Below are 17,421 nucleotides of genomic sequence, written 5' to 3' on the forward strand. Positions count from 1 at the left end.
AAAAGATGGTTAAACACAGAAAGATAAATCTTATTATAACGAAGTCAATTTTTGGTATCAGCAAAGTTTCGAGGTTTAGCGAAAGAAGTAATAACAACATGTGGCTGAATGTGAAGAAATCAGAAACATTAAAGGTACAAGCAGAATGAAACAGTGAGATTGATGATAAATAGCAGAATGAATGTGTGTGAGACTTACTGGGAGCAGCAGTCCAGGAAGATATAAACAGCGTCAGGAGACTCAAACCTGGCACCCGTCGACCTGTGAAAAGGGAGGTGACGGAAAATTTTAAGGAGACGTTATAATTTCTTCACCATAACTCAAATCCAGCAACGCTTAAGAAACCAAAGTTTGATGTTGACGGCAGAAAGAGGGCCCAGGGTTAGTTGACAATTACCATGCTGCTAAACAACAAGACAAGTGATCATTGTCGACCTACACATCGTGTTTTTGTAGCTCCACGGAGAAATCTCTGTCACATAGTGTGAGATAGTGAGGGCTCACTTGACCGCAGTGGGACGAGATAAAACAACAACCCAAGGAGTCCACTTTGTCTTTTCTTTCTCTGCAGTTTATTCCCCGAGCTCGATAGCTTGCTGCTTTCTAGTCAGTTACTTTCACTTTCACTTTCGTCTGAGAGGGAGGAACTCTTCCGTCTGAGCCCATCGCAGCTGGTATTGGTGTCAGAAGCCTACCAGCAAGATAGGATCGATACTTTGTTTCTATCCTCTGTTCGGTATGTAGCCCTCTGAATTGTGTCAGATATTTATTTATTTATTTATTTATTTGAAATGAAAAAATAAAAATGTCTGAACGTTTTGTCTGTTTTATTTATAAAAGTCCCAGTTTCAAAATTAATGAAAAGCTGAAAGGTGTGTTTTGTTGTGTTAACTAATTATTGTGGAAAATAAAACTCACAGTGATTTAGTGGTGATTAAAATGAAAAATCAGAGCTTGCAAATTGATCATTCATCTCATAAGTTATTATGACACACGGATCTCCCCTACATAAGCTGGTGTTCATTAGCTAAAAGTATCAGTATTGTAATGATATCGGCAATGATAGACCACTCAAACTAGGGGCGTAATTTCCAGGGGGGTTTCCTTTACTCGTTTCAGGTTATTACCAGCAAATTAGTTGCATGTTTAATCATCTGGAAATTTACCCAAATATATTTATTTATTTATTTAGACAGAGATCTTGACACCCCCAATGTTCAGCACAAAGTTACGCCGATGACTGAAACTTATCACAATATGAGAAAAAGAAGTGCAGTTCCAGCATTATGTACTAGATTTTCCATGAGATAGAGAAACTGCTATAGTAAATGGAAAAAACTTTCAGTTTGAATCTGACTGTTAAATTTTAAGAAACAAATGTGTAAAATTACAGGAAAAGATTCTGATCAGTCCCCAGACTGTCCTGTAATTATAAAAGAGAAAGTTTGTGTTAATTAGCCAAAAAATTTATTTTTTGCAAAAAAAAATATAAAAAAAATTTTTAAACTAAAAACAGACGTCAGTAGTTAAAAACTGTTTTGTTGTTTATTACTTAATTACTGCGGTGTAATATTTATTGGCACTGGGGAGGTTTTCATAAGCTAACTCTGTTAGCAAGATAATGACATTCATCATTGATATTTAAATCAGTTTTGATGATACATCATGATGTACAGTATTTATTCTCTAAAGTAAAAACAGAAAAATTTAAAAAATGACAATAACAGACACCCAACTGTATATAAGGTGGTAACGAGGTGATGTACGGGTTGGAGACAGTGACACTGACAAAACGACTGGAGGCTGAGCTGGAGGTGGCAGAGCAGACGATGCAACGACTTTAACTGTGTAACAGGAGGTCCTTGTGGAGAAACAGAGAAAGACCAGAGGAGGTGTGTGGATGTAGTGAAGAAGAAAAGACACCTTTGACTAAAACCAAGAAAATTTTAAAAACATTTGTCCTGCACACACTCAAAACACTGTTCTAAATAAGAGTTATTTTATACTAATTTAAATAATTTGCTTAGCATTATTTAATTAATAAGCTACGAGTTCAAAGGTTTTGCAATAGGCTGTTAGAATTGAGTTATTGCACTTGAATTCTGTAAAATATATAGCATAGTCCCATTCTGGACAGATGATGAACACTGTTGCTGCATGTGAGAGGATGTTAATAAGGCTTAACTATAAAAATGAAAAGGAAAGACCACTGGGACAGTTTATGTGGGTTCAAATCCAAAGACAAAGTGGAAACATAACCTGTATTGATCTTGAGACTGTGCACTAGATGTTTGGCAAATGTATATTACCCAGTAACTTACTGTACACATTTCTTTGCACACCGTACTCTATGTCAGTGTATTTGAACTGCCTTGTTCTGTGTTTATGTTTTTATATGTAATTCAGTAAACCTTTAAATTATAAGAAAAACACACCCATTCTTTTTAGAGGTTCATAAAATGCGATTGAAACATGTTTAGATGAAGTAAGTTGAGCTCTTGGAATATTTTAATCCTTCACAATTTTGTCATTTTATTTCAACACTATTCAATAACTTTTAGCCCAATACTACTTGGTCACTTAAATACTACATGTTGTCTTAATATTACATAATGTTCAACAAAGTCTAGAGTCTGGTTACCATAAAAAGTGAATGGATCTACAACAACTACCGTCCTCCTATTTTTATCCTGGTTGCAGGGGGGCTGGGGCCTAATCCTGAAGTGATAGGTTACAAGGAAGGGTACACCCCAGACAGCTGACCAGTCTATCACATAGAGACAAACAACCATTTGTGCCAGATGGTGGATTTGAACGAGGACCTTCTTACTGGGAGACAGCAGCACTAACCATCATGCCACCAATCCAGGCTTATCAAAAGTAGGAAAGCTATGATTTCAAGGCTTGATGCAGAATTTTCTTTACATTTTTGTCCTTGACAGGTTAAACCACAATAAATAGCAATAGCATACACGTGGTGTGTCTAGTTGTCTGCCTCTTATAACTCCAGTGATTTTCCTGCAGTTTGAAATCTCATGTGATTTAATACTTTAATAGTGCCACGAGTAGATTAAAAGGTGATCTGTCATAACCCTTGATCTACCTTAATACTCAGGTCACTCACACATGAACTATATTCAGACCAAGTCCTCTGCTATACTTTCAAGCATGTTGCATCCTGTTCACTAATGTGTGTCCTTCTATTGTTTTGTATATATTCCTCTTGTTTTGTACATATTTCTCCTGTTTGTTATTTATTTATGCCGTCTTGATATTTATATTTTATTCCTGTAGAATTTTGTTGTACATGTACAATTACAATAAAGGACTATTTTATTCTATTCTATTCTACTCTAATTTTTCACATATAAAAGTCAATAATTGTGCTCAGATTCTTCTACATTAAAGCTGAACTAATTGCCCTTTAAATAACTTTTGTATCAGCCCCGCACTATAACTGCATCCACCAATCGCAGCACGGCGTCCTTCTCGCCGATCCAATCAAGTGACCCTCGGACTGTGTTTGGGTGGTTTGCTAGTTTTCACGTGAGCGCGGTTCGTCAAGGTGCGCGCTAACAGTCGAGTAAACACGGATGTTATTCGAAATTAGCGTCTAAAACACTGCGCAGCCTGTGCAACAACAAAGGAAAGACACCTCAGAGTGTTTAATGTTTATGTAAATAATTTCATGTTAAGTTTTTGATAAGATATGATAAGCGTACTGAAGAAAAAACTCGGCAGAACACAGTTTATTTGGGACTCAATTTGCCTTATTTTGAAAGAATTTACCGGAAGCCGATGCTTAAATAATGGGTGCCTTGCGTGTTAGAGCTGTCACTGATATCATAGTCCAGCTTTGCGTGTTTTTATGTGGCGTACTGTGCTTTGTTCTTGGTAAAACGACCGTTTATCATGGTTTGCGGTATCAGTTAGACTCGTGCATATGACTTAAGGGGCCAAATGTTTGACCCTAACGTTAGCTAGCTAGCTACTCGGAGCTTTATGGGAGAGGTGAAAGTTAGCAAGTGTCGTTCACTGACCCTCGACTACATGGCGACCTAAAAGTACTGTTTTGCTTTTTCAAAGTCCACGGGTGGAGTCATAATATCGCAGAGTTAGTGTTTTGTTAAAAGATGTCTCAACCTGAACCCGACAACACCACCCCGCTGCTCAGGGATGAGAGGAGCAGGTAAGTCCAGATAGCCACCTCCCTAAATAAAAACAACGAGAGGAAGCTTGAGTATGGCTACACTGTTACCCAACAGGTTGTAGAAGCACTGGATTTACTGGCCTTGTGTTGTGTCTGTTTTGCCGTATGTAAGCAACAGAGTTAAGCTACAAAGCAACTTAATATAGGTAGACTTTATTTACAGTCGCTAAATAAAACACGCAACTGCAGTCAGATGGTGGGTGCAGCAGCTTTATTCACCTTTATTCTGTAACCCAGTTTTTCTTCATCATACTGTGTTCTCGCTCCTATAAAAAGGAGACGCTGACCTGTCACTTGGCCATATATCTTGCTGGCTCGTACATTACTCATATAGGTTACATTGTCTTGCTGGTATGTCATCCTTTATGGATAATCTGTACTCCATGTCAGCAGCGATGACTCGCAGGATGATGACTACAGAAGTCGGTGGAGGTCCATCAGAGTCATGTACTTCACTATGTTCCTCAGTAGTGTAGGTGAGGACACGGGAATATAACACTTTTCTCACGTTCAAAGTAATGATCTCAGCACTGTTACAGGAAAAACTGTGGTTTCCGACCTGTGATGCCATTAGAAGAGACATGAAATAACTTCAGTGACTTCTAGCCTAAAAACATGTTGAGCATCTTCAACAGCTTGTGTGTCATTAATGTGATCTGTGCTCTCTCTCAGGTTTCACTATTGTCATCACATCACTTTGGCCCTATTTGCAAAAGGTAAGTAAGAATGACACGGTGTCTTTCGGGCTGAAGATTGTTGCCTGATTCAACTGATGTCAATAATACAAACTAAGCTCCGTGGTTTGTTTTTGCTACTTAAATGCAGTCTTGGGTGTTTAAAGAGGAAGTGAAAGATGCAAAGAGGATTGTTGGGGATTTAATTTAGGATATAGTGCCCTGGTCAAATGACTGAAAGATTAAGCACTTGTAAGCAGGGTTCCTATATGGGTGCTGGAGAATACTTGAATTTATGTAGTGTTTTCAAGGTTTACAAAGGTGCTTGGATTTTTAATTAAGTGCTTTAAACTGCTTTGAATGTAACTGCAGTCTGTTCATTATATACATGAACAGACTGCAGTTACATGACCCATGATGTGTTTTAATAGGATGATCCACTGTTTTCTGTTAGCCTGTCATGCCCGCCGCTGAGTTCATTTATCTCCTTGAACTTCTGCTGGGTTTTTTTTGGTTTTTTTTTTGCTTGTTCCATTGTGTTTAATTCAACTTCTGTCTTGCTTAAGTTGCAGTATACTTCAGTTGCACCACATGTTGTGCTTTTGAAGCTACGCTTCAGCAGTATATGTTCATGTATGTCACTTCAGTGTCCTAAAACTGGATTCCAAGTATATTTGAAAACCTGAAATGTTGTTACCTTTCTACATACACTTGTATGCAATGAAGAGGTGAAATAATGTGTATAAGCCCCCCTTATGGTTAGACAATGTGTAGGACCCTGCATGTTCTGATTTTACTGTTACACTGAGACATTTTAGCCAGAACACGGTGGTCTACCAGTGAACTTTCCTTCCACTTCATGCAGCTTCAAAGCCGGTGGAATTATTGCCTAAACATGTATTCAGTTTAATATGTGGTGGCTTTGATCAACAGTGGGGTTTGATGTTGTACTAGGTTTCCTATGAGGTCTAATGTGGAGCATTCATTTCTTACAGACTGATGACAGCACTGATGCCAGCTTCCTGGGATGGGTGGTTGCAGCATACAGCATCGGACAGATGGTGGCCTCACCCATTTTTGGCTGGTGGTCCAATCATCGGCCACGCAGGGAACCACTGGTGTGTTCCATCTCCATTAACTTGGCAGCCAACATCTACTATGCCTACGCATACCTGCCGAAGACCTATAACAAGTATCACATCCTCATGTCCAGAGTCTTTGTGGGCTTCGGAGCAGGTGATCATTTAAATATAGACCTAAAAGTTTGATATAATTTCCTTAGTAAGCAAAATGATCTGTTTCCTTTATGATGATCCATGACACGTTTCAGTCTATCCATGTCAGGTAACGTAGCTGTGGTGAGGTCCTATGTTGCTGGAGCTACATCACTGAACGAGAGGACCGGTGCCATGGCTAACATGAGTGCCTGCCAGGCCCTCGGTTTCATCCTCGGGCCAGGTAAGTTTGACAACAGGGAGCAAAGCTGTGAGTTTGCTGAAGAAAAAATCAGTTTTAAGGTTTGTTTATTTTTCTGTGTACATGCCAGCCCTGCAGGCATGTCTGTCCTTCATTGGTGAGGAAGGTGTCACACTGGACTTCATAGCGCTGAAGCTCAACATGTACACCACCCCAGCGTTACTGGCTGCAGTGTTCGGCCTCATCAACATCCTGCTCGTCGTCATTCTGCTGAGGTGACTGAACAAATTCTTGATGTGACTTCTTGTTTGTTTATAGTTTTGCCATAAACTTGATCTCTGTACTGTAGTAAATCTGTCTTCATCCCTCAACTGGGCCTTTTTCTTTTTTTTTCTTTCTTTGTTTTTTGAGGCACTACCTAAATGAACTTTAGTGGTCACCAGGGTCAAAGATTTAAATGACTGTTTGAGAGTTTAGTATTATTGATCTGTCAGTTTATGTATAATTAATGTTTTTAAATGCCGTATAAATGTGAAGGTTCACAATTCTTTCAAATTCTGTCTTAAAGCACTATTTGTGCTTTTGATTTTTATTGAACATACTGAAAAAATGATCCAAGTTTCTCTTCATAACCTAAAAAACAGAGTGCAGCCCTGTTGCTTCCATCAGCAGTCACAAAACACCACTGACAGTCATACGTGTCTATGCCATAATATTAGCCCCTCCATGTTAGACAGATGATGTGGTATGCTTCACATCATGAGCTGTTTCTCTCCTGCTCCATACCTTTCTCTTCCCATCATTTTGATACAAGTTAATAAAAGTTAATCTTGGGTTTATCTGAACAAACATTTTTTTACAGAGCTGTGCTCTTTTAGATGTTTGCTGGCAAAGTCTAGTCTGGCCTTCAAGTGGTTGCTTGCACCTTTTAAATCCTCCATATAGGTGATCGTAGACCTTGACAATGATACTCCTGCATCCTGAAATATTTTTGATTTGTCTTTAACGTGTGAAGTTGTTTTTCCTTAACCATTTTTTTTTTTTTTGAAAAAAAAAAAAGGATCGGTCTTCAGTAAATTCAAATTCAAATTTTATTTGTCACACACACACAACCATACACAGTATGACATGGGGGTGAAATGCTTGTAGCTGTACAATGCCCGACCATTAAATGACAGAAGAAAAGTTTTACAATATTTACAATTTACTACAAAAATTTACAAATTTACAGTAGGATAGTTCTGGAAAATTTCAGTATTTGACTGTTTATTTCGTTATTTTACATGGACTAAAAAATACTGTGGATATACCCTTTAACTAAAATGTTTGATTCTTTCCATCAGAGAGCATCACGTTGATGAAGATGGAAGGCACATTCAATCTATCAACTACACATCAGAAGGTGTATCTATTTTTCTTTAGCATTTACTGTATGCCAAGGAAAGACCACTTGCTGAAGTCAATTTACAGAAAAAATGAAAACTATTTGTACTAAAACATTTATTTATTTTTAAGTCATTTAACATACAGAGTGACATAAAGCAGTACTGCACTGAGTCTGAATGGCTAATGTTAAAGGAATCATACATTTTGAATATGGAAATAAATGAGTCATGTTTTACAGTTTCTGATGGAAGATATATTTATGTTTTCTAGAGAGAGTTGATATATCAGAAGAAACTGTTGAAAGCATCGATCAGGTGGCTGTCATGACATCCAACATCCTGTTCTTCATCATCATGTTCATCTTTGCTATCTTTGAGACGTATGTATTTCTTCAAAGACGTCAGACTCACGGATGGTACATAAAAGCTGGTTCCAAGTAGGGCTGGGTATCGCCACTGATTTCTATTAGTTATTCAATTTTGATTCATGAGGTCCCGATTTGATTTCATTTTGACTCAGTCAGAAATATTGTGATAATGATCATTTACAAGTACATGTGAGACTTCATCAGAGGTGTAAGCATCACAGCAGATAACTTTGTGTCAAAGTAACTGAGGATAAAACAGAAAAATATAAAGGAGATGAAGTTCATTCTATACATTATCTCTGCGATTGACAAGCTTCCTGGTTTCAAAACGCAAGCATGGTGACAGTTCTCAGCCAGAGCTATGCCTGTCTTTTATATCCAGTCTAGGCAGTCTTTCTCTCTCTTTAAAACCTCTTTTGTACTCTGTTGTGATTCTGTGTTTTTCTTCAGAATTACCACGCCCCTATCTATGGACATGTTTGCCTGGACAAGGGAAGAAGCTGTGCTGTACAACGGGATCATTCTCTGCTGCATCGGATTTGTATCAATCTTGGTGTTTCTGGCTGTAAAAGTGGCTGCTCTTAGGTATCACCCCTCTCACTGCACATATAAATTACATCAAATAAAGAATCGCCTTTCCTGAATTTAGTTAATTTCCTTCCAGATTCGGAGATCGGCCTGTGTTGTTAATCGGCTTGGTCATTATTTTCTGTGGCTTCTTTATTCTTCTCCCATGGGGAAACCATTATCCTAAAATCCAGTGGGCAGGTATTGATCGTTTGAATTAAGTAGTCAGATTAGTTTCCAGTTGTTGCCATTTTGACTCTTGACAGCTCAGTGTGTAGTTGTTACATCTTTCCAAGCATCTGTTTAGATTTAAACTAATTTCTACCCTCCTCTTTCACAAACAGACATAAAAAACAACTCCTTTGTGACTCAGATGCCTGACCTCGTGCCAGCCCCGAACAGTACTGTGGAGCCAACGGGGTGTCCCATCGAACAAACCTGGTGCCAGTATACTCCTGCTATACACATAGCTCAGTTCTTCTCAGCGGACTTCCTCATTGGAGTGGGATACCCAGCCTGCAATGTGATGTCCTACACACTGTATTCCAAAATCCTTGGACCCAAACCTCAGGTAAATACTAACATGTGTGATGCTTTAAAATAATTTTGAACGCGCCCATATACTTCTCAAATGTTTCACCAGGGTGTGTACATGGGCTGGCTGACGGCGTCGGGCAGCGGGGCACGGACACTCGGCCCGGTCTTCGTCTCCCATGTCTACACCCACCTGGGACCTCGCTGGACCTTCAGCCTCATCTGCGGCATGGTGGCAGGAGCAATCATCCTCCTCATCTCGGCCTACCGCAGACTCATTGCCTTTTCTGTTCGCCATGGAAGGATTGTAGAGTAGCACTGATGGAAACCGATCGCCGTTTGTTATACTTGCTTTCAGCACGTAAGTCCTGGCCATCATGACATTCTGTCGCTGCCACTTTGAAAAGTGGGGACGGATAAACTTTTAAAAGTTTGTAACTCAGGGTTTTGACTTTTTAACTCTTGCAAAGACAGTTTTTTCATAACATGATCGAAGACCGCTGCTTCATGATTTATAAAGGAGCTAAAACTGCAGTGAACGCGCAGCTCACTTGTTGGGAAAGAAAACATGACAGAAGTGTGTCTTTGAGTGATGAACATAATTACACATGCATTACATCGTAGAACATTACATTTGACAATTTTAACATTTCCTGCTAAACTCTTTTTCTTAATGGAAAAAAATACTGATATTATTTTTCCTTCTGTTAATGGCTTAACCTGTAGTTGTTTAAAACTGCAGGTTTTTGTCTATTGGAAAATATTCAGAAATGTCTGGGTGGGTGCGGGTGTGTATGGTAACAATAAACTGATTAATAAATAAACTGTTTAAGATTTTTATCTAACCCTGTGCTGGCAGTATTTAGTGTGTATATCTTATGATGAGGTGGGCTTCTTTATATCAGACAATGTATTATGTGTAGCCTAACATTGTTGCTCCTCAGAGAAGGCTTAAGCAGCTGTGCACTTTAAATTGTTAAAGAAAAACCATGAGAAGAGGCAGGAAGTGTTCCCTCTCTTTAAAGAAAAAATAACACTGCAGACCTCTTCTGGCAATCGGATGGATGACTCTGCATTTGGTTGCCAGGAGAACGATACTTTCTGACTAATAAAGTTTTGTGGTGGGGGGATTATGGCGTGAGTTTGTTTTTCATTCCAGTGAAAGGAACTCTTAATGCTTCAGCATACTGACATCTTGGACGTCCCCAACTTTGTGGAAACAGTTTGAGGATGGACCCTTCTGTTCCAGCATGACTGAACACCAGTGCACAAAGCAAGGTCCATAAAGACAGTGAGTGAGTTTGGTGTGGAAAAACTTGACTGGCCTGCACAATGTCCTGACCTCAACCAGAGAACACTGTTAGCATGAAAAAACAGGAGACCTTCTCATGTAAACCCTACTTTGCACTTTTGGAAGAATGGTTTAAAAAAAAAAAAAGAAATCCTATAAACACACTCCTGAATCTTGGGGAAAGCCTCTCCATGAGATCTGGAAGCTGTAAAAGCTGTGGATCTACATCATATTAAACCTAAAGATGGCGGCTGAAGTTCATATGCGTGTGAAGGCAGACGAACCAATGCTTTTGCCTACGGTGCGTACTTGGCTATATTGTTAAAATGACATAACATTTACAACACAGTCTAATGCTGTTAATTCCTACCAAATTCCATACCAAAGTAGGCTTTGCAGAGCTATCAGACACATCTGCAGGTTCAAGGACTGAAACAGACCCACTACATTTACATTTACAAATAAACAACAAATGGTCATCCATGTGTCCGGGAAGGGGGCAGGAAGACGGCGCGCATGCGTTCAATAAAAGCCAAGTCCCGCCCGTGCGCTCGTGTGCGTTCACGCGATGTTGAAAGTGATCGAGAGGGAGCGCGCCAGTATGTTGGCAGCAAAAGTTAGAGGCTGCTAACATTAGCATTAGTAATGAAACTTAGGGTGAAATTAACTGCGTCGTGAGAGTGTGTAAAGCCGTGACAGGACTTATATTAGTAAACATGGAGATTTATAGAGAAGAGGAGGGTAAGAAAGCGCTTTTTGTGTCTTTTAAAAAGTTGTTGGCTAACGTGGCTACGAAGCTAGCTCGCTTGTTGGAGTCATGTTTGTGTAGAGAGGAGCCAAAGCCTGGTTATTGAAACGACTGTATTTATATTGCTCTTTGTTCTTTTGTTTGCTTTTGCAGAGATTCCGGATCCTCATATGTTCGTAAGTATGCTCTCTTCCTTAAAGTTTACGCGCGAGTTAGCTTACGCTTTGTGGAAAAGCTCCCCGCGTGTTGGCTCTTACTTCGTGGGGGGAGTTTATGGGTCTGGGGACCGGATGGGTAAGGTGTTAAGATCATCAATGGGTTCCTCGCAGGTTGGCCGTAAAAGCAGCACAGTCTAATTTGCTGAATGGAAACATGTAAACACTGCGCCGTGTCACTTCCTGTACATATCCTGTATTCAGAGAAACGCTGTACGTGCACAGCTGCTTCTTACGGAAATCTAAACACAGTTTTACCAGTGAGCAGGATGTCTGTGAAATGGTTTAGAAAACAGTGATATTAGTAATCCGTCTACAAGGAATTACAAACCACGCTTTGCTTTTTTGCGTGACAGTGAGGCGGATATTTGAGGTAATAATCTCGTATTGTACGTGCAAAGTGGTCTTAATTGGACATTTCTGCTCCGAATATAATATATTGACTCCATAACAAATCCTAAACCAGTCCGTGGATTATTCTAAGGAAAAGTGCCGTCTTCGTATCTGTTGGGTTAGTGACATTTCTTCGTTAAGTGGCATGTTGTTGCCCCTTTTCCTCCCACGTGTATAACCTGCCTGTGGATTTCCTTTTTCTGCCACGGAACTCAAGATGTACAGATTAGCACATCAAACACGAAAAGCTGCTCCACAAACAACTCCAGTGGATCAGATAACTGCACAGCTTATTATGTAACGCTTGACATTTATTTTTGTGCCAGACAAACTTTGCTCCACTGTAATTTATTGGTGCTGTTAAAGTGGAGAGAAAAGACTTTATAGCTTTGTTTAATCACACCAACCTTCTATTTGCATTTGTGCTCAACATTACAGCTCTTATAGTGATTCTTCTATAAGTCTGACTAAAATAAACGATAGTATTCAGTATGAGAATATGCTCCACATCCCCAAATTAGATGCAGGCTGCTTTGTTGTTGCATTCACGTGTATTTATTATAGTGCAAGACCAGAGAAAGGGGCTTGCCTGCTGATCCAGTGACTCAGAGCTTCTGGATAAAGGAAAGTGAAACTCTTGGACATGGTGCTTTTCAGTGCCAGCATTCTTACTGGAGCTCAGAGGCATGCTGAGTAGTGGCAGTGGTGCAGTTTTTCAGCAGCTGTGGGAATACTCCACACTTATCATACTGGGATCCAGATGTAGGTGGAATGTGGGTAAGAATTCAAGGCTGGAGAGGCTGCGAGCGAGGACTGTACGTGACTGTTTGTGAATACTTTTCAAATCTCTTTGTCTCTCTCCCTCCTGTTTAGAGAACTGTTTTAGGGATGTTTGAAGGACGTCCTCATATGCAAAGAATAATAAGATGTGGCCTTCTTGGTAAGGAGATATTGTGCAACATGTCTGCTGTGCACATTTGAGTGTGTCGGTCTTTATTTGTGTGACTGTATGAAACTTGTTGTTCCCACAGGTATTGACTACGATGACGATCTAGACGACCCAGGCAATGATGATTATGTTACCGGTAGTTGGAGTCATGATTTCCATGGATACCCTGCAAACCGCCTGAGGTCATCCAGCGCTGTATATCAGCCTGTATACCCTTCAGCCCGTAATTCTTCTTGCCCATCCCCTTTAAGATTTCAGACAAAGGAGCACGTAAGTGTTTAGTTTTACCGTTTTCTTTTTGATATGAAGTTGTGCTGCAGACTCTAAATGATTCAAATCTGCTTCTTTAGGATGCTGAGAGAAAAGCCAGATTATTAGAAGAATCTAAAAAAATGAAAGACAAAGCTGAGAAGAAGCGGCTTAAGAAACGGGTAAATCCTGCTTTCTTGAATATGAAGTGATTGGTAATAAATGTCAGCTCGTGTGAGTAATGTTCACTGCGTGTGTTTGTTGATCAGAAACAGAAGGAAAGGAAACGTCTCGAGAAGCTGGAGAAGGACAAGCTGAACCCTGAAAAAAACGAGGAGGTGATGATTGTTTTATGCAACACGTTTCGAAAAAAGAAACGGTCCTCTTATTTCACAAACTTGTCTTCTGTGCTTTACAGGGAAAAGATGATGCAGAGGAGGGTGAAGCTGTTAATGATGAACACAGAGCCAATAACAATACTAGTGTTAAACTGCAGGCCTCAGCCAAAGATACAGACAGCAGTGACAGTAGCGACGTTTCCAGTGATGAAGACGGCAACTCCAAGAACGACTCAGGCGACTCAGAGGTAGCACTTTTAAGAGTGGATATCATTCTCAAAATGAACCACTGATTGATGCCTGATGGTGTAAAATGCCATTAACCTGATACTGTTCTTTTAATCCAATTTACTGAATACAGGAAAAGATGATCGCATAAGATTTGGCTGTAAATTATATCACTTTCTGTTCATCAATTACATTTTTTTTCTCGTCTCTTTTTAAGGAACTTGATATGACGAGTAGTTTTGTGAGAAAAGCTGCTCTTATAGCCATGCATAAACTGGAGCAGAAGCCCAAACTGGAGAAGAAGGAGAAAAGGAAGATGCCAGAAAAAGAAGAATACAAAACAGTCCCTGAAAAATCACATGAAGAACGGGAGGTTGCAAAGAAGGTGAAGAAGCTCGCATACAGATCAGATTGATGCAGTGTTTCCTCCATACGAGTGAGTTAAGTAGGAGATGGAAACTACCTCCTTCCTCCTTCTTACTCGTGTGTGTTTGTACCCGTTTAGACGTCTTTGTTGGGACCAAAAATTGGAATTTTGCTATATTTGTGTGGACCAACAGTCACATGTGAGGACAGAAGTGCCTCTCCTCACGGGTTTGAAGGAAGTTTTGAGACTAAAAATGTGGTTTTAGTGTCAGGGCTACGTTTAGGTTATGGTTAGGTTTAGGCTAAGGGTTAGGTAAGCATTATGTCAATTAGATGTCCTCACTAAGATGTCAAAACGAAAGTGTGTGGGTGTGTGAAACTCACCGCAGAGAAATGAAATGTGTGCACATCTGTTAGTTAAACATCTTAGATAAAACAGCAGTGATGAAGGAAACGCTGGAGAATGACCACAAAGCTGTAAAACCTGCTGTATTGTGTCTTTTGGTGCACGTTAAAGGTTGAAACTCTGTTCTTGCTGTCTACGCAGGACTCTGCTGCGTCCAGGGTTCCCTCCTTTGAAGACCATGTAAAAATAAGCACAGAGCTTGCCGGTAAGTTTTGTCATTATTCATTCACATAAATTCTCAGTGAGGTGATTTGACTTTTAAAGAATACGTAAAATAAATATTTATCTTTATTTTTTTTCCCCCCTAGTCATTGGAAATAAGCATGCGAGTGCTGGAGACTTTAATATGGCTGTGAAGTATTTCACAGATGCAATTAAGCACAACCCTAAAGAGTTTAAGTAAGAACATGCCTGTTTACCTAACTTTAAGTAACAGCAGTGATTTCACTTGCACCACTAGCTTTAATGCCATCTTTGCATCTGTCGCAGGCTATTTGGAAATCGGTCCTTCTGTTTTGAGAAGTTGCAAGAATACGAGAAGGCGTTAATGGATGCAGAGTTGTCGCTTGGCATATGTCCAGGTTGGGATAAAGGCCTGTATAGGAAGGGAAGAGCTCTGGCTGGTCTAAAGGTAAAAATAAAGCTTTTATCTAATCTTAACAACCCTCACATGTCATGTTTAATATGCTGTGTGTTTCTGATTTTAAGAGCAGACTCTTGTGCAACAGTGTCCTTTGTTACAAAGCACTCTTTAACCAAAGTAGCAACACATTTTTCCAACCAATGAGAAACATTATAAAGGGACATACATTTGAGTGCTGGTCACAGGGAAGTTAGCTTAGTCTTAACTTGTTGATGCAGCTGCAGTCGGCTGTGTAGCGGCACATACTGGCTGTGACCCGTCAGCGGTTGTAATGTTTACAGTTCAGGTTACAGCGACTTTGACAATGTCGCCTTGTTTGCAGCATCACTGCAGTTGTTGCACAGGTTCACATTATTTTCCCCTAAGACCAACTCGGCTCAGTTCAACTCAGTTTTCAGGGTTTTCCATTACGTAGTAATACCTGGAACCAGGAACTTTTTTTTCCTACTCAGTCGGGGTGTCCCCAGGTGGCCAAGTGAGCTGAGTCAATCTGAGAATGTGACCTGAAGAGACCGCGTGCCACTGATGGGCCAGTCAGTCACGTCACTTGATGAGTCATGAGAGCGCCAGTTCTGAAACCTGTCAATGAGGGAAATGGCTCCACAAAGTCCATTTAAAAAGCCGTATACTATCGCCTCACATACAGATGACATCAGCCGTGTTGCTATAACAACCCCACACACATTGAGGTGATCCTCAACTGTAACAGAGAGCAACTGAAACAGTCGAGTCGAGTAGATACTATTGAGAAAGAAGCATTAGACTTTTTCTGACTCAGTGTTCTGACAGCAATTAGGCCAATTAGTGAAGCAACAAATTGATCTGAACCCAGGTTTACTTTGAATTGAAGTTCTTGCTGTCCGTAATGTTTCAGAGGTATGAGGAAGCTGCCCTGGCCTTCACGGAAGTTCTCAAACTGGACAGTTCGTGTGCAGAAGCTGCGCAGGAGCTGATGCGTGTGCAGATAACACAGCTAATGGTATGTAGCAGCTGCGCTTAGTGGTGCAGTCACACTACATGCATGTAACTACATTGTGTACTTGAATCCAACCAGAAACAGTGCTAACATGTTCATAGTTGAGATGAGAAAAATGGCCTGCAGCTCGAGGTTTCAGCTGTGAGGGAAGGTTGGGAAAATGAAGACTGAGCCTTTTTTTGAATGTGCTTCTTACTGTGTGTTTCTGTTTTGCTTCAGGAGTTCGGTTTTACTCGAGAGCAGAGCTCAAATGCTTTAATAATTCATGGGACGGTTAAAAAAGCACTAGAAGTGCTGTCTAAGTTAAACGATCGACCAGGTGAGTTTCTCACTCCACGCAGTTGTGGAAATAAGTCTTTTGTTCTTGTAGCCCACCTGTGTATTATCCACAGAGAGTATCACTTGTATATTAGGCTTAAACTGACGAAATGTGTTTAACTGTGTATTTTTATCCAGTTTAATTGCGGATCTTTGTGTGCAGGAGCTCTTCCGAACGGCTCTCTCCCACCTGTTCAAGTAGCAAATGTCACTGGAGTGTCTCCAATCCTTTCAGCCAACACAATCGCTGCACCTGCTGCTGCTGTGCGTCCTGCTCAGTCCAAGGATGCGCTGAAAAAAACACTTATGAACAAACCTTTGGGCGCAGTCCAGAATACATCTGCTGCTCAGAGTCAATCAAAGCCTATTCTTACTCAGCCCATGAAGGCCAGCAACGGCGTTAATCGACCATCACTGTGAGTACTGATTCACTCTCACCGCAGGGTGCTTACGTGGAAGGTTGAGATGTTGCATTTTTAACATGATAATGTCTATAGTGGACATTGAAGTTTCTCACGAAGGATCTTTTGAAGTGATGGTGGGGGAAAAAATCCAGACTGGACTCTTGGCTTAAAGTTCTCAAAATACATTAGTTTAGATTTCACAACAGATTAATTCTTGGAGTAAATGTAGTCTAATATAACTGTGCAGAAGTAACAATGTGGGATTGAGGTTGTACACCAGGAGCCCTTTAATTTCTCTGCTTACTGCTCCCGTGCGGCACCACTAATGAAGCGAGAGAACACCGTAAGCACGCCACTCACTCAGCTTGGATTTAGGGCTGCCACGATTAGTCGACTAGTCACGATTACGTCGACTATCAAAATCGTCGACGACTAATTTAATAGTCGACGCGTCGTTTGAAGCTTTGTAAGATCCCAAAAGACGCAGGAATAAGTAGTAGGGTTTAAGAGTGTAATAATGGACTGAAACAGAAGATGGCAGCACTGCATGTACAAGGATGCCAGCTGCCGTTAAACCCAGAAGAAGAAGAAGAAGCTGTGTCCCAGAATTCATAGCTCAGTTTCAATGGCGGCAGCTAGTTAGTTTTAATATTACTCTTATTATTCTTTCTGGGTCACAAAATAAACGTTTAACATATTTTCAGGCGAGAATGTAGCTGTGTAAACCTCAAATATCTGCTCAG

General features: G+C 40.3%; 2 protein-coding genes across 5 annotated transcripts in view; both read left to right on the forward strand.

Annotated features, from left to right (window-relative positions):
• The first annotated feature begins 3,484 nt into the window (after nt 1-3,484).
• Nucleotides 3,485-10,145, forward strand: mfsd8 (major facilitator superfamily domain containing 8). Of its 3 annotated transcripts, none has more exons than XM_013915213.1 (12): nt 3,485-4,189; nt 4,601-4,686; nt 4,883-4,926; nt 5,880-6,120; nt 6,229-6,342; nt 6,431-6,575; nt 7,644-7,702; nt 7,957-8,065; nt 8,504-8,638; nt 8,718-8,821; nt 8,965-9,191; nt 9,264-10,145. In XM_013915213.1, the coding sequence occupies exons 1-12, from the start codon at nt 4,134-4,136 to the stop codon at nt 9,468-9,470; spliced, it is 1,527 nt and encodes a 508-aa protein (XP_013770667.1). In that variant the 5' UTR covers nt 3,485-4,133; the 3' UTR covers nt 9,471-10,145. The 3 variants fall into 3 exon arrangements, with proteins under 3 accessions (XP_013770667.1, XP_005750421.1, XP_005750422.1); XM_005750364.2 differs by having other exon boundaries at nt 3,486-4,189; nt 4,604-4,686; XM_005750365.1 differs by lacking the exon at nt 4,601-4,686 and having other exon boundaries at nt 4,119-4,189.
• An 851-nt stretch (nt 10,146-10,996) lies between these two features.
• Nucleotides 10,997-17,421, forward strand: part of LOC102195179 (tetratricopeptide repeat protein 31-like) — a 9,061-nt gene continuing 2,636 nt past the window's right edge. Inside the window, exons 1-15 of one of the 2 annotated variants that reach the window (XM_005750367.1) lie at nt 11,165-11,186; nt 11,347-11,369; nt 12,366-12,578; nt 12,675-12,741; nt 12,833-13,020; nt 13,101-13,181; nt 13,269-13,337; nt 13,418-13,585; nt 13,783-13,950; nt 14,479-14,542; nt 14,646-14,736; nt 14,827-14,968; nt 15,855-15,959; nt 16,176-16,275; nt 16,438-16,690. In XM_005750367.1, coding sequence (XP_005750424.1) covers nt 12,573-12,578; nt 12,675-12,741; nt 12,833-13,020; nt 13,101-13,181; nt 13,269-13,337; nt 13,418-13,585; nt 13,783-13,950; nt 14,479-14,542; nt 14,646-14,736; nt 14,827-14,968; nt 15,855-15,959; nt 16,176-16,275; nt 16,438-16,690 — 1,502 coding nt within the window. In that variant the 5' untranslated portion in view covers nt 11,165-11,186; nt 11,347-11,369; nt 12,366-12,572. Of the gene's footprint in view, nt 11,187-11,346; nt 11,370-12,365; nt 12,579-12,674; nt 12,742-12,832; nt 13,021-13,100; nt 13,182-13,268; nt 13,338-13,417; nt 13,586-13,782; nt 13,951-14,478; nt 14,543-14,645; nt 14,737-14,826; nt 14,969-15,854; nt 15,960-16,175; nt 16,276-16,437; nt 16,691-17,421 lie in introns of both variants that reach the window. The other variant, XM_005750366.1, reaches the window with a different exon arrangement.

Source organism: Pundamilia nyererei, unplaced genomic scaffold, assembly GCF_000239375.1.
Source record: "Pundamilia nyererei isolate P.nyererei 1_Seehausen unplaced genomic scaffold, PunNye1.0 scaffold00271, whole genome shotgun sequence".
In the NCBI taxonomy this organism is placed as follows: Eukaryota; Metazoa; Chordata; class Actinopteri; order Cichliformes; family Cichlidae; genus Pundamilia; species Pundamilia nyererei.